This window comes from Archocentrus centrarchus, chromosome 7, assembly GCF_007364275.1.
Source record: "Archocentrus centrarchus isolate MPI-CPG fArcCen1 chromosome 7, fArcCen1, whole genome shotgun sequence".
Lineage (NCBI taxonomy): Eukaryota > Metazoa > Chordata > Actinopteri > Cichliformes > Cichlidae > Archocentrus > Archocentrus centrarchus.
This window is the reverse complement of record NC_044352.1, coordinates 5,279,203-5,295,653: the sequence shown is the minus strand read 5'-3', so window position 1 is coordinate 5,295,653 and position 16,451 is coordinate 5,279,203. Positions and strand designations below refer to the sequence as shown.

General features: G+C 45.6%; 1 protein-coding gene across 1 annotated transcript in view; it reads right to left on the bottom strand.

Moving 5' to 3' along the window:
- Nucleotides 1-16,451, bottom strand: part of ccdc120a (coiled-coil domain containing 120a) — a 42,387-nt gene that overhangs the window by 5,339 nt on the left and 20,597 nt on the right. The window contains exons 2-10 of the mRNA XM_030734696.1: nt 8,398-8,579; nt 8,111-8,225; nt 7,893-8,020; nt 7,305-7,418; nt 6,883-7,024; nt 5,645-5,701; nt 4,517-4,616; nt 2,868-3,655; nt 917-1,190 (exon numbers count right to left, since the gene is read on the bottom strand). Of these exons, the coding sequence (XP_030590556.1) occupies nt 917-1,190; nt 2,868-3,655; nt 4,517-4,616; nt 5,645-5,701; nt 6,883-7,024; nt 7,305-7,418; nt 7,893-8,020; nt 8,111-8,225; nt 8,398-8,445 (1,766 nt within the window). The 5' untranslated portion in view covers nt 8,446-8,579. The remainder of the gene's footprint in view (nt 1-916; nt 1,191-2,867; nt 3,656-4,516; nt 4,617-5,644; nt 5,702-6,882; nt 7,025-7,304; nt 7,419-7,892; nt 8,021-8,110; nt 8,226-8,397; nt 8,580-16,451) is intronic.

Genomic DNA, 16,451 nt, shown 5'->3' with positions numbered 1-16,451 from the left:
AAAGAGGTATTCACCTACACACCAGTAAAGTCTTCACAATAAAGTCCTAAAACTGTGTCCTTCCTATTTATTCCAGAAATACGTTACTAAAGTCTGACCGCTGAACAAACTGCAGTTCTGCAGATGCTACATAGATGCTACACAACAGCTACTGACTGCAGACTAGGAGAGAATAAAATAATTTAAAAAATGTTCCACTGTGGTGTTTGTACAGCTGACCTTAAAGGACATTATGGTGTATTTGAAGTGAGGTTGTACTTTTCATGTATTTATCATGTCATATGACCTACAGCTGTGTAGTGCTGTGGACAGGGACAGCAGCAAAACAATTTTATTTACTACAGTTCATGACTTAACTTCCCATTAAAATGACTTTTTAGGCCATTTTGAAGCTGTTTTTGTGCTCGTTTGGGAGCCACCAGACTCACTGCACTGATTGATTATTTTACTTGCTTGTTGTTTTCACATGTTTGTTATATTTTGTTAATATCCCTTTAAAAGCTTCAAAATAAGCATTAGTGTTGAGCAGAGAGATCTTCGGGGTTCAGATCAGCCGCGGTGAGCAGCAGGTGGCAGCAGAGCGGTAACATCGAGGCTCAGAGCTGAGGAAAAGTGCTCTCTGGTGAAAAGGTTTTGACTAATTTATGCTTTGCTATCATCGAGCCTGAGGATAGTCATGTTGGAAGATCTAAGCTTCAACGGGAATAGCTTTTACTGCCGCGTTTGGAATAACGAACCTGCTGAGATCAAAGACGAATTAGAAGCTCCGGCTTTTAAAGCGAAGGCTAAAACTGAAGGAAACAAAAAAAAAATGGAGATTTTCTACTTTTAATCCAGACGTGTTTACATCTTAAACTGTGTCAAACAACCAGATTCCCCTCCTGAGTATAGAGGCGGGTGGTCAGGTGACTCCTACCTGCCGTGCAGCGGGTGACCGTGGAACGTGGCTGAATGCGGCAGCGTGTGCTTGTGATGCGGCGCAGCGTGATGATGATGATTTGTCTCCGTCTGATAGGTCGACTGCTGAATGACACCGTGTGTCGTCCGTCTGCGCTGCAGAGCTCCACCTCCCCCTGCCTGACTTTTGACCCCTCCGTTCACCTTACTGTTGGCCCCTGTGGTCACCTTCCCATTGGCCTGGTTCTGGTGGGAGGAGCCTAAGGTGTTCCTTAGGTACCAGTCTCTCAGACCTGTCAATCACACATCAACAGATCGTGGATGAGAAATGATGACCAGTTTCTGCTCTGTGCTCACGCTCCAATCATGCATCCACACCAAGGATCCTCACATCCAGGCCTCGAGAGCCCCTGTCCTGCAGGTTTTAGATGTGTCTCTGCTTCAACACACCTGAGTCAAATAATGAAGTCATTAGCAGGACTCTGGAGAACTTGACTGCATACTGAGGAGGTAATTCAGCCATTTGATTCAGGTGTGTTGGATCAGGGACACATCTAAAACCTGCAGGACACCAGCTCTCGAGGCCTGGATGTGAGGATCCCTGATCTACACCGAGAGCATGTTTCTGACTTTAATCCAGCTGGAAAGTCTTTTTATTGCACTAGAATCGTCTATCTTAGCAACTTCTGTCCTTTTTGTGAGCCTCCGACAGCCTTTAACAACAGAAGATACAGTTTAAAGACTCTTTGTAACCACAGCATGTTCTGTGTACTGAAGATTGTGCCGTTATATTGAATGCAAAAAATGGAGGAAGTTACTGTTATATGTCCCATTGGTTAGGTAGGCTCCATTAGGGGGTTGAAGCTTTAACCTGATCCTTTTGTTGATCCTCGTCTTTAAAATCATAAATCTAGCAGGTAAGCGTTTACTGAGGTCACAGATCGAGCGAGAGCGGTTTTCCCATAAAGCCGTATTTGCAACCTGGACTCAGCCCGACACAGTGTAGATAAATTACATCTTCAGCTTTTAAGTCTGAATGAAACATCAGGTGGTGGCCTCCAGCTTGCAGCTCGCAGATGAGTGTGAAGAGGCGGGAATGAGAATCAGCACCTCCAAGATCACGGTTCTCAGCCGGAAAAGGGTGGAGTACCCACTCCAATTCTGGGGTGAGTTGCCGCCCCAAGTGGAGGAGCTTAAGTATCTCAGGGTCTTGCTCACTAGTGATGGGAGAGTGAAGCGTGAGATTGACAGTGGGATTGGGACGGCTGTACGATCTGTTGTGGTGAAGAGAGAGCTGAGTGTAAAAGTGAAGCTGTCAATTTACCAGTCAGTCTACGTCCCCATCCTCACCTAAGGTCACGAGCTTTAGTTTCCTTCGAGGGGCGGCTGGTCCCCTAGAGATAGGACCTTGGTTATTTGAGAGGGACTCAGAGTAGAGCCATTGCTCCTCCACATTGAAAGCATGCCTAGGATGCCTCCTGAACACCTCCTAGGTGAGGTGGTTCAGGCATGTTCTACCGGTAAGAGACCCTGGGAAGACCCAGGACTCACTGGAGAGATTATATATTTCGGCTGGCCACCAGGAGCCTTGATGTCTCCACTGAATAAGCTGGAAGAGGCGGCCGGGGTGAGGGAAGCTTTAGACCGCTGCCCCTGTGACCCGAACCTGGATAAGCGGTAGAATAGAAAATGGATGGATGGATGGATGAATGAATCAAACATGCTTGTGTTATCCTGTCTGACTTACACCAGGTGGCATCACTTCCTCACTGCAGTTCACCAATAGACACACTTTCTGCTGCACTGACCCAGTTTTTTTTCTCCACACCATGAAACATTCAACACATTTGATCTTCACAGATTCTCATTTAAAAAACATCAGGAGGTAAGAGAAGCTGAGCTGCGAGCTAATGGGGCCCCAGATGGTCCAGGAAGAAACTGCAGAGCAGTTAAAGGGTAACAACACTCACCTTCCAGAGCGAGGGCCTTGTGGAGGCTCCTGGTGGCCTCCTCCAGTTGGGAGTCCTGATTGGGGGGCAGCTGAGGCGGTCGGGGTGGCAGCAGGTGTGGGTGTGGGTCGGGCTGAATGGCGACCAGAGGAGGATTGTGGGCATCAGGTTGGCTCTGCTGCACCGGGAGGAACGGACCGCAGGATTTGGTGCGGGTTACCGTGACCCGCCGCTGGTCACCTTGGGGTGCGCGGTAGGTGGGCGGGGCTCCCGATGGCTGCTGGGAGTAGCCATTGTAGACCAGCTGTTGCTGCGATGTGACTGGCTGCCTGTGGGGCTGTGAATGCTGTCTCTGCAGCTGCTGTTGTTTTCCCCAGACGTAGTCCAGCAGGACATCGCTGTATCCCCCTCCTCTTCCTCCTCTGTCTCCTCTTCCTCCTCTCCCTCGCCCTGCACCTCCCCCTCTCCCTCTCCCGTCACTGACTCCATTATTGGCCCGCGTCCGTCCGTCTGTCAGCATCTCGGAGTTCCAATACGCTCCGGCAGTGTTTGTTCCTCTGGACCCCGGCAGGCCGTTTACCCACAATCCCCCCTGCTGCGCCCCCACCTCATCCTCCGGGGGGGTGATGCGGTCCAGGAGGCCATCGGAGCTGTTACTACGACGAGCTGCGTTAGCCCTGACTCCTCCCTCCCCTCCTGCTCCAGGGTCAGAGGGGCCGGAGGAGGAGGAGTCCTGAGAACGAGGGGGAGGCGGCGGAGGATGGGAGGGAGGCAGAGGGAGGGGCTTCTGGGTCTCTGGGTGTTCGGTTCTGAAAGAGACAAGGAAATATTTTCAGCGTGTCGGGACGGCTGACCTCACCTGACACTGAACACAAAACATCAAGCAGTAGAAAACAGAAAGGTGAAGCGAGTCCAGCAGCATCTAAAAAACATCTGCAGACTTTGGCGTGAAAAGAGAACATTAAAGCTCCAATTATGAGCTTACAGGCAACTGAAGAAGATTCAGAAAGCTTGTTTATCATCCTTACTGTTAGCTTTATGAGTGCTAATAGATTAGCACAGTCACAGCGCTTTTAGTCAGCAAGCTGCTTCAGGGGTCCGCTGCACAGCTAACGTCACAGCAGATATTTGTCACCAAAACTTCCTGGGGGGGGGCGCGCTGGCACAATAGTTCAGACCGAATGAGACGCTATGAAGATGTAGCTCAATAAAGTAAACTAGAGTTTTTCTTTAATATGCAGTTTATCTACACTTCTAACACGTGGTTATCCTTTGGAAATAGGTGCCATCAACGGTTTTTAAAGAGTGAGATGATGATGATACTTTATTGGCTCTCCTGCAGCAAAAATTAAAAGCCAAGTTTTATTTTATGCTTGGTCACATCATCAGCACTGTACTTATGAAAACTAAAATCATTCTAAAAGCAGCTGCAAATCATTTTTTAGTCTTTAAGCTCCATTAATTTCTATTCATTGACTGTCTCACAAGACATTCTCCATTTCCTTCTCTTCTGGTACAGTGAAACACAGTGCTATAGCCACCACTTATTAAGTACGACATTTTCACCTTCATTCAGCCTGATGGAACAGCTTTAGTCTGAATAGAGGCTGAAACTAAGAACAAAAACACAGCGCTTGTGGATTTTAATGTGGACATGCTCCAAGCCGTACCTGTTGTGCAGGGAGTTCCTCCTGGTTCTGTTCTGGTAGAAGACCTCCACTGGAGACCCAGAAGAAACCAGCGGGGGGCGACACTGAGACACACCGTCGTCTGTTACACAGACACAGACAGAGACTTAGTTTTGCTGGGATGACAGCGACTGTATTTTAGTGGGTCTGATAAAATAATCATAAATTAAATCAAAATCATCAAAAAAGTGTTATAAATATAGATTTTAATTTAAATCTGTAGCTCAGTTCAAGTTATAAAAGCTCCCTAATGCCAACTGAGAACAGCAAAGTTTGTCCAGATCTGCTCTTATTTTGGTAGTTTGATCCATCACTTCCTGTAAGAGAGACATGCCTGCTTTAAGTCTGAGAAACAAATGTGGTTGACTAGATCAACTAGATAAATCAGTCTGACTGTCTGATGATTGATGATATTTCAGTCAGGATGTAGACAGCTGTAACCATGGTAACTGTACACAACAAAAATGATGTCAACTATATCCTCAAAAAGCCTGTAAAACGTAACGCACACATAAAAAAGCAGGTTTCATAATTTAAGGACATTGATTTAGTGAGAACAGTGTACGAGGGAAGTCAAAATTCACCAAACATCACATTCCTAAACAGGCATGACCTTTAAAAGATCTATAAACTGTGTATTAGAAAATAGATACAATAATTAGCTGAAGTCACACAGAATGGGCATTAAATTCCCCGAGAGAGCCCTGCTGTGAAAAACCCAGAACGACAATCTTCTCTTCCTCAACAGGAAACAGGAAACCTGTCCGGTGCTCTCCTGTCTGTCTAGTATGCAAAATATACTTTGACACAAAAATATACAGATTAGAAAGTGACAGGAAGGAAAAACGTGTTAAAAATAATCATAATGCTACATAATCAAACCAGCCTGTGCTGCCATTCATTGCCAACAGCTCTGCAGCAAATCTAGATGCTATTCCTGCTGTCAGCCAACTGGGGGCGCTGCAGCTGCAGTACCACTTTTACAGAGCATGTTTTTGTACTTCTATCTTTGCGAGGATCTCCGTGAGCTTCAGAGTGAGAGCAGGTCAAAGGTGAGCTTTATGTGATAGCTCTCATACAGAAAGAAGGCCGCGCGTGTGTTTTTGTTACCATTGTCGTGTCCTGTTGAGTCTGATGTCGAGCTGCTCTCTGACCTCACTGTGTCATCTGGAAACACACACACACACACACACACACACACAGAAACAGGGTAAGAATAAAAGCAGGAAGATGCTGGTTTCCTCATCTTCCTGAAACAATGGCCTCTCATTTTCTGCCAGCTTTGTGTTTCTGTGTGTGTCTCCATGTGTATGTATGTGTATCTATGAATGGAAAGTTTTCAGGCCACCCCATCTACTGTACGGGCTGCGCCTTCTGCGTCTTTAGTCCTTTGAAGACCCTCCAAGAGGGCGGCGTTCAGGAACCCGATTGGTTGTGCTGTGACTCGGCTGAGAGTGAAGCCTTTGAGTGGAGCTGATTGCAGGGTTTTACTCGCTGCACTAATATTACATAAGGGAGTCAAATAAAAACGTGCAAGATCTGATGATAAAGTCATTGAGTTTTTGAGGCTGTCAGAACCTCTACCATCTGCCAATCATGTCGATTTTTAAACATCAGCCAGAAACATACGTTTAAATGTGAGTTTCAGTAATGTGTTTTTCTTGTTTCTGAGATATGAGGACTATTTGCAGAGGTAATAACACTAGCTGGAGAGGTAAGAAGAGTAGTTGCAGAAATCTAAGTACACATTTTGTAGGTCTAAGAACTAATTTTAGAGGTCTAAGAACTATTTGCAGAGATCAGTAAGGTGCGCTGCAGAAATTAAAACTGCTTGCTTGATAATGTCCTGCGGTGTCTAAGGGAGGTAATTTGATGCAAACCAAATTCAGGTTCATGGCCTGCCGTCATGCGCTGCAGTTGGTGTGTGATGTGCTGACATTATGAAACTTTCAGTGAGAGTTCCCGACGTGTCAGGCGGAGCGGGCGCAGCGTATCATTGCACAAGGTGAGTACTTTGAAGGAGATAGTAGCCAAACTTTGATCAGGGTTTTGGTTTCTGGAGGTACAGTTACGGACATTTTTGATTGGACCTTTAAAACGTGACATGGCAACGACATCTGAAGACCCCTCAACTTGAGGACGACACTATTTCAATATACAGCACCAGCTCACAACAACAGTTTCCTTGTGTAACCCTCAGAAATATGGTGTTTTTTGGATGAGCTTCTCTAGTGAACAACAGGACAGATCAGGTCCCATCTGTATCATAAATGTGTGCCAGGTGAATATGGCAGCAGAAACAGGATGCTCTGTGTGTCACCTGAGTGTGTTAACTCTGTGTGTGTTACCTGTGTGGCAGCCTCTGTGGACAGTCCTCTTGCCGTGGTGTGTGTGCGTCTGGGTGTGTGCGCCGTGTTCAGAGTCGCTGTGTTTCCTCAGAGCGCCACTGAATAAAGTTTTCTTCGGCTTCGAACGCTGAGGGTCTTCCTCCTGAAGAAACACGCAAAGGTCACACAAACATACAAATACAAATGCACACACACAGATATACAAACAGACTGCCTCAGTTTGAAACTTTTTCCCCTTCAGTGAAAATTACTTGATAACCTAACACACACACAAAGGTGAAATTTGCAGATCAGCAGGCAGAAAAAGGTCAGCAACAACAAACACACACCCACTGGCAGACAGCACTTATCTGGATACATCAACACACACAGAGGCACAATAATGTGATAAAACTATTTAGAGTCAAATCACAGCTCCTCACCTCTACTCGACACTTCCTGTTTCCCTGGCGGGATGTCCCAGCTCTCCTACGAACACAGGGGGGCTTCTCCCCTGCCTCCAGGGGGAAATCACTGGGCACCGCACCTGTCAACTCCTGGCCAATGAAAACACAGGAAAACCCAACTTGCATCTATTTGACAGGTGCTTTGGTCCATAGCAACTGACGTTAAAGTAAAAACTAAGGTGCATCTTGACAGACAGAGTAGGCTGAAGTAATCAGAGGTCTGGGGACTGGATGGAGAAGACTAGTTGGAGAGGTAAGAGCAGCAGCCGCAGGGGTACAAGTACCAGCTGAAGAGGTCTGGAGACCACATGGAGAGGAATAGTTGCAGAGGTATGGGGAATAACTAGTTGGAGGGGTAAAGAAGACTAGTTGCAGAGGAAGGAGGACAAGCTGCAAAGGTTTGGGGACTTGTTGAGAATTAGTTGCAGGGGTCTGAAGACTCACTGCAGCGGGCTGGGGAATAGCAAAAGAGGACTAATTGCAGAGGTAAGAGGACTTGGGTTAGGGTTGGGGACAGACTGTCAGTTCAGTCATGTTTTCATTTCTTATTATGACATCACTTACAGCCTCCTGCAGACAGATGCGTCTCAGCTCAGCCAATCGACTGCTAAGCAGTGCCTGCAGGCTCCGCCTCCTCTCCTGCAGCTCCACCATTCGCTCCCTCTGCTTCCTGTCCGGACAGGTGAGAGGGTCTGCACATACACAGGCAACAAGCAAGTAAGAGACAGAAAACAGACACACTCTAGACTGCAGCATCACCACATGTCAGCCTTTATTCTCACCAGGTGCTGAGATGAGTTGACCTTTGACCTCCATGGCTTGTGCGTCCCATATGACCTCTCCGCCTCCTTCCTCACTACTCGACTCCTGTTCACCTCCCCACACACTCTCACTCACCTGCAACACGTTGTCATCACAAATGAAAGTTAACAGCAAACTAGTAAATTGAGGACCAGCTCCAGTCCTGATAACACTGACAAACAAGTACTGACTAATTAATGAAGACGAGGACAGCATGAAGTTTTGATTAGTTAGCCAATCAGAAGCTTCCACTGCAGGTGTTTCTCACCTTGCAGTTGGGTTCATAAGAGTTCCAGTAGTTCACTCCTGTGGCCATCCAGCAGTCAGAGCACCAACCACAGGACTGGATCACTAACTAGGAGGCCGCTCGGTTAGCTGTTAGCTGGTGGTAAAGCTGCAGTTCCAAAACGTGTCTGTAGGGGGAGGCAAATAATCTTCAGAGCTCCTGACCTGAAAGGAGAAGAAAAGCACAAGAAGAAGACAGCGGAGTGAGGACCAGTCAGGAAGTCAGATTTTCCACCCCAGATACCCTTCCTGATGCAACCCCTCTGCTGTTGTTTATTTATATATGAGACATCAACAATATGACATCATCACTTCAAATCCAAATAAATAACACGTTAAACTCAAGCAGCAGCAAACGGGGCTGAAAAGTGTAGCCAGTGCAGAAACACCAAAAACTGCAGTTCCTCTAGTGGCCACTTGATGCTGGCTGCAAAAGTGAGTCACTCCCCATAGACTCCCATGTTAAATTATCCAACTTCACAGCATTAAAAAGCATGTTAACAAGCTGGCATGAAAAATTGTTTTGGCCTCTATGGACAGTTTCACCCTTCATAATAACTGCAGAGGGAGGATTTTTATTTTTTAAAACCATCAAGAGGTTTGTGCTCCAGTTTTGGTGAGTGAAATTCTAGCGTTTTATTAACACTAATTAGCAGGTAAGTGTGCCTGTGTGTTGCACCCATAGGGACACTGTGGAAAATATCCTGACCTGGTTCTCACAAATTTGTCTGATGTTCATCTGTGAATTTGGCTCATTTGTAGATGTTTCCAAGCCTTCAGCAGCCAATAGAGAAGCACTGATCTCGCCCACCTGATTTAGTCCAAACACCAACAAAACGTTTGGATTCACATTTTAATCACAGGTTTATTTCACTTGCAAAGAAACTTTGAGCGCAGGTAAAAACAGTACAGACCCTGTTCTGTTTGACTGCAAAACACAGACAGAAAATTCACACCTCACATAAATGCAGTCTACTGTTTTATTCTTAAAAAGCTTGCTGTTTCCCTGCAGTTTTACCAAACAAACAGGAGCAAATGTTGCATTTAATGGAGACTAAAACAGTCACATTTGGTGCTTTAGTGAGAGTTTGCACAAAGGAAATCTACAAATAGTGTGAGTTCATGTTGATGATTAAATATCCCAGATACTAAAGGTGACTCATAGGTTTTAACAGCTTGGACAAAGCAGAGCTCTGAAGATCCCTCAGGTTAGAGGATTCAGTCTGTGTTGGTTGGTCTCTGATCTGGGATCAAATGCAGGATATGAGCAGAGATATAACTGAAATGGATCTGAAACAATGAAGTATTTTCTTGCAAAGCTTCTTCGTGATTAAACATGCATGTTTGTGTGCTGGAGCTGCAGAGCTGCAGACAGAGAGAGCCAGCTCCAGATTTACTGGGTTTAAAGGAAAAATGTGGAGAGAACAGCGAGTACTGACACGCCTCAGACAAAAGACAGACACACAGACAGACAGACAGACAGACACACACACACACACACACACACACACACACACACACACACACACATACACATGAGAAGGTTTATCAGTCAGTCTGTTGCCAAAACAGAGACAAATGCATAAAGTCCATTTACAGTGAAAACTTGGTCAGGTGACCACTTGAAACTCGTGTCCTCTGCATGTCTGTTTGCCAAAATATTCATATTAAATATGGACTTTTGAAAACATACAATAGAACTTAAGTAATATCCTGCCTTGTGATTGGCTGGGAGCAGATGTTAGAAACTGAGAAACATCAGTTTATGAGGTCATCAGCACATTCAGGACGTCAGCATGTCGCAGCGACGTCTAAGTCACAGCACGATGGAAACAGAAATGAACGAGGTGGAAAAACTCTTAATTATCTTGTTTTATGAACTTTTGCCTTTCTAAAATTTTTAAATTTAAAATGTAACCATCTCCAGCTGCTCCTCTGGTTTTAATCCATCATTCAGCAGCAGTTCATTATAAACTAACCACATGCTTCATCATGTGGAACACTGACTGGTGACAGTGTAACTATATTTAAAGGTAATTAGTTCAAAAGCCCAAAGAGGGTTAAACAAAGTCATTTTTAGCTGGTGTCAGTGGGAGAGTGAACATCAGCCTGAGGGGGTTCCAGAGCAACACGTACAAATCAGTTCATGGATCTCTGAGAATCCACACGACAGACGCGACCCCTCTCACGTCTCCTGAAGCGTTTACAGGACAAAAGGTGTGCACGTGCAGCATCTCTCAAGACTTGCAATGTCTACCTGCATAATTATTAATTATCTTTTCTTTTGAGCATCTGTTATAACAAGCAAATCAAGACTCAGAGCAACAGGTAGCTTCACCTGCAGCGCATACATATACATCTGTCCAAAGACTCTCATCTCATATAATTTTCCCTCCCAAAATGGATTTATTACCAAAGAAAATCTCAAGAAACCACAACACGAAGTCCCTTTCCATCCTGAAAATGTTCCAGTACAACAGAGGCCGACGGCCTTGAAGAAAACAACACAACAAGGAGTCTGAAACTTCTGAGCACCTTTACCCTCCAACTGGAGGAGAACGAGATGTCCTCCGACAACACAGCCCTGAGAACAGGAAGTGGAGCCCAACAGGAAACAGGAAGAAGGAAATGAGTGATGAAAAAGGGGGAAATTGGGGGGAGGGGGGACTGACTGACTGGGAACAGCTGAACTGGTTGGACACACTGGTGTGATTCGCTCCACTGTATCCAGCAGCAAAGGATGAAGCTTCACACTAAAGTTGGCGGTTGTTTAGAGAAGGTGAGGATCAGAGGGATGGAGCTCGTAGCACCGTCACAGGTTCCCTCACAGATGTTAAAATGGTGAAAGAAAGATCGCAGCAGATGCTCAGAAGGCCCGTTTGTCTGGGCAGCTTCCTTCAGTGGTGAGTGGTAGCATGGAGACACAAAGTTAGCGTAGGGAGAATCAGTTTCAGTGGATTTAGTCTTGATTTCTATATTTTTGGTGAAGCCAATTTTACAACTTAAAAACTTTTTTTGAGCCTCTTGGGTTAATTTTTAACTAAAAAAAAACTGTTGCGATTTAAAGTATAAGCACATTACCGATGTACTGCTTTGCATAGATGTATTGTAAATCAGCCCTAGAAACAACAACAACAACATTATCTTTGATGTTGTGGCTCATCAAAGCTGTAAACTGAGCGTTTCCACTGACTGAATCACGTGTGAAGCAAACTGGCTGAAACAGACCTTCACTGACGAGTAGTGTTTTTCCTCACAGTCGGTATTTTCACATTAAAATACCAATAAAAGCCCATCAAACAGTAAAGGAATTTTTTTCGACAATGTACGAATACTGAAGTTATTTCAGTGTCTTCAGACTGCTTCTTGGAGCCACAGGTGAGTCAGGCACGCAGTGACGAGTGCCAGCAGTCCATCAAGAGATGGAGCGGAAACAAAATTACAGCCTCTACTATTACAAAAAAGAAAAACGTTATTAGGTACATGGTCAAACATGTACAGTGTGACACTAAGATCACTGAAAACGGGCAGCTCTAGGAGACATTTTCCTGCCTGAGTTGGCAGCTATTATGAAACATGGGTGTGTGCGCCAATTTTGGTACCTGTACCCACTTGTGAAAGACTTTCATGAAACATGAAGTCATCTGCTGCTCTGACTACACCGATCTCACCGAGTGTGTCGCCAGCTGCAGAGACAAAGGTGACTGAGTTTGAACACAGGAATGGAGACTAGTGGAGAGGCAGCTGATTAGACTGCTCAGCTATTTATTTGTATGAAATTAGAGAGGAAATTGTGAAGGAGGTAAATGGTGAAAGCTGCCTCTGCAGCACAGATGCACTGATAGAAACACTGGAAAAAAGCTGCAGCATGTTGTGTCCGACTGCTCAGCGGTCAGTGGCAGGTAACAGATAAAGTACCAGGTTCCACCCACGGGGAAAACCAAACAAGTGTGGAGATGAGGCCGAGCTCACTGATGGTGTTTTCTGACACCAAATGTTCTGCCAAATGGTCTCCCCCCTCCTCTCCGTCTCCCCCCTCCTCCACCTCCTACATTCCTGAGTCCTGCTGAGTCGAGTTCAGACCCGCAGCTTCTCCCTTCATCCATCAGCGGCTCGCTCGATCGATCGGATTCAGCCTCAGCTCGTCGGCCTCCTCGCATCCTGATGCGCTGCTGCGATGGCGTGAAGGCGCAGAGACGGCTGCAGGAGCTGCAGAAGTTCTGACTGAGTGCTTTTGTCGCTCTGATTCTCCAGCATGTGTTTGTGCTGCGACACACATACACACACACGCACACACACGCGCGCACACTTTACTGTTGTCGTATTTCAGTGTTTTGTTGTGTGTCGTCACAGGAGGTTTGCTTCCAGCTGCAGCAGCTTTCACCACCAATCAGATCTGTTTTAGAGTCTCACACACACACACACACACACACACACACACACACACACACACACACAGAGCCTGGTCTTTGACCTTGTTGTCACTGTGTGTTTTGGGGGAGGGGAGGTGTCACTCTCACGCCCCTCCCCCCCCTCAGGTGATGCAGGTCTGAACAGCTGATCTGAGAACAGCCTGCTGAGGCCAATCTGTTTCCAGTCTGCCCCGATCTCTCTGAACCAGCACAGCCTCCATCAGCACTCCTTTAACGCGCCTCAGAGTAAAAACCACCAACTTTAACCCAAAACAACGAGACTTTAAGAAGTCACAAATGTTGTGTGTACACAAATGTATCAGTGAAAAACGTCATTGTAGTATATTAGATTTTAATCAGCAGTACAGAGCTATAAACTCTCTGTGCAGCACCGTTTCCAGCCCTTCTCCCTACCGTTTTTATTCTTGTATTATCGTCGTCATAATACACTAAAAATGCAAAACTACAGTCAACCCACATCAGCTGGGTGAAAATACAGAACTACAATGGAATACCATTCATCCATTTTCTTCCACTTATCCAATTCAGGGTCGTGGGAGGCCTGGAACCTATCCCATCTGCCTTAGGGTGAGAGGTAGGGTCCACCCTGGACAGGTCACCAATCTGTCGCAGGGCTAACGCAGAGAGACAGACAACATTCACACTCACACCTACAGCCAATGTAGAGTCAACAATGAAAAACAACACTGCTACATTCACAATTATAATTAATAAAAAGAATATGGCTCAGATTTGCTTTCTAACCCTGATCCTTCCTCTGAAACAGACTTAATATCTGTAATTAAACTGACTTCGGTTGGTCGAACGTCAGTTTTATGTCCAGTGAAATGTGCTTCTTCTTTGCTGCTGACCTAAATGCAATCAGTGAAATAAGAGAGTATCCGCAGCCATTCACGGCTAAAGATGAAAGTGGGAATGAGGCTCGTGAACATGCGTGACGCTCCAAAATTTACAAGAGGAGGACCAGGCAGACGGAAGCCCGGAAAAGTCTGACAAAAAATGCACAGATTTCTGCCTTTGTGCATCTTTAATCATGAATCTACACAGTTTAATGCATCTGGCCCCAGAGGAGTGTGAAGCAGGTTTAACCCTGGGTTTTCACTGTTACGAAGGTTGGTGGTTCAGTTCTCTGTAAAGTAGTGCCACGATTCCTCGAAGCTCCCACAGTTCTCGGTGCTCAAGTAGGAGGCGGTTCTAAAGAGATGGTCTACAGCTTTTGTCTTTCCAGAAACTTTCCAACTTATTCCAACTTATTATTACAGGTCTGAATTCTACTGATAAAATTCTTCACTTGCTGCAGCTGAATGAATAAAATTATAAGGATGCCTTTATTTAAGCACCATATTATGATGTAACTAACCATCCTCTCACACACTGCTCATCTTCATATTTTTCTAAGATTATAGTTTGCTCTTCATTTTTAAAATGTGTCACTCTGCAGTCAGCAGACCCGCCCATGTTTGTGATTGTGAAGATGCTGATCGTTAGACTGATAAATCCTGAGTTGACTTATCCAGCTGATAACCACGTTTCTGCAACTGCTCATTCTGATGTCAGGCTAAGTGAAGCCAGACAAGGAAAAGATATCCTGAGTATGCTGAATTTGCTCCAGGCTCCAGGATCCGTCCTCCAGATTCTGCTGCTGCTCGCAACTGTGGAGCTTCACTCACCCACAGAGTGGTTTTTGAAGAACCAGAAGAAACAGATCCGGACTTCAGGCCAAAGGATCAGGATCCCACGTTCACCGCTAACACCGTGTAAACATGATGTAAACATGATGTAAACATGATGTAAACAGAGAGCCGCTCATAAGCCAAACGAGTCAACAACAAACTGAACGTTTAAAGATGAGAGAGATTAACACATCAAATGCACAGAAGATGCTCACCATCATTTACACTGAACACACACACACACACACACACAGCATCCCTCTCTCTCTGCTGAATATTTAAATCCTGTATTTGCATCTCTTTGTCTGCAGCACAGAATATAAACCAAACCAGCTGTGGTCTGCAGCTGCAGCTTTTCATCACCAACTCTCCCCCGTGCGCGCGTGTGTGTTTGTGTGTGTGTCCTCTCTTTGCCCTCACACTAAAACACAAACGCAGAAGATCACAGCAGCTCTGATCCTGTTATCACAAACACTCTCAGTAAGAACTGAACCACGTCTCAGTCCCTCTCTGCTCCAGAACCAGATCAGTTCGGTGCTGATTTGCAGCAGAACGGCCGCGGCTTCGGCTCCATTTAAATTCAGCACATCAAACCAGGAAATCGGAGGAGCACAACGAACATACAAATCACGCTGTTCAGAGTTCAGCAACACAGAACTCACAGCAGCAACAGCGGGCTCGTATGAGTCTGTTCCTGCTATTCTGTCCACCCCACCTACACTTCAGCACCCCAGCATCAACCAGCCAAACTCTTCTGTAAACGCCACCAGCAGGCTGAGTTCAGCCCAGTTCAGGACCAGTTTAAACAGACATCATCATCCACATGTTCACCAACGTAAACACGGCCAGACTCCTGGATTTAGTGACCAAGGCCCCAAAAAACCAGGCAGAACATGGACTCCGAACTGGACCGTGCTCCTTCCTACAATCCCTGACCAACAGGTCGCACTCCTTCAGAGCTGTCTGGTCTTCACGATCAACACACCAATAAATCATCAGTTATTTTCCTTGATAAGCAATCTCTGGCTTCCCTTAACATGGCTTTTAACAGTTGCTTAAAAGCCACATGCCTCCCATTCTTGTAGTTCAGGTCTCCTTTGTTGCATTTTTTTTGTTTCACAATCCTGCAGCTGGTACAGGTGTGGACTGCTGGTGGTCGGTTTAGCAGCCGGACAGTTTTCCTACAGTGCCGTGCTGCTGTCGTGTCTTTGTCTTACTGGAATAAGCAATGCCTTCCCTAATAAAGATCTGTGGATGCCAGCGCATTGTTCAAAAAGCTGCACATATTGCTCAGCATTAATGGTGCCTTCACAGATGTTGAAGTTCCCCGCATGCTCGCAGACGCCGGCTTTGACCGTGTGCCGATAACAAGCTGGATGAGCTGTTTCTGACAGGTTTTAGATCGGACCACGGGACGGTGTTCACTCTGTGTCAGCCCATCGTTAATGAAGAGAAGGCAGCGCCGTTTCTTCAGGTCGTTTATGGCTTCTTCCTGGTTTCCACTACAGAATTGTGTCTGTGCTGCATGAACATCACAGTGAAGGTTTTCAGCTTTGCCTCTAAAAGCAGAGATTTCTCTGGACTCTCTTAAGGAAATCTAGTTTTTCTACATATTTTCTTCTGAGGGACCCCGCCTCTCTGAGCTGCTTCTTTTTATACCCAATAGATTCCCTTCCTGGTGCAACCACCAAGGGATTTGCGTCTCCTCTGGGGATCAAACTGGGGATCTTTTACTCATTAGATGAATGTATAAACCACCACACTATGAAGACACTCTTCTCTTTATACCAATCATGCTGCCAATGATCTAACTAGCTAAAACATGTTACACCAGATTTTTTATTTTTTTTTACTGCCCCTGTCCCATCTGTTTGAAACATGTAAGGAGATCGTAGTTAAAAAAAATTTATATATATATGCTTTAAAACATT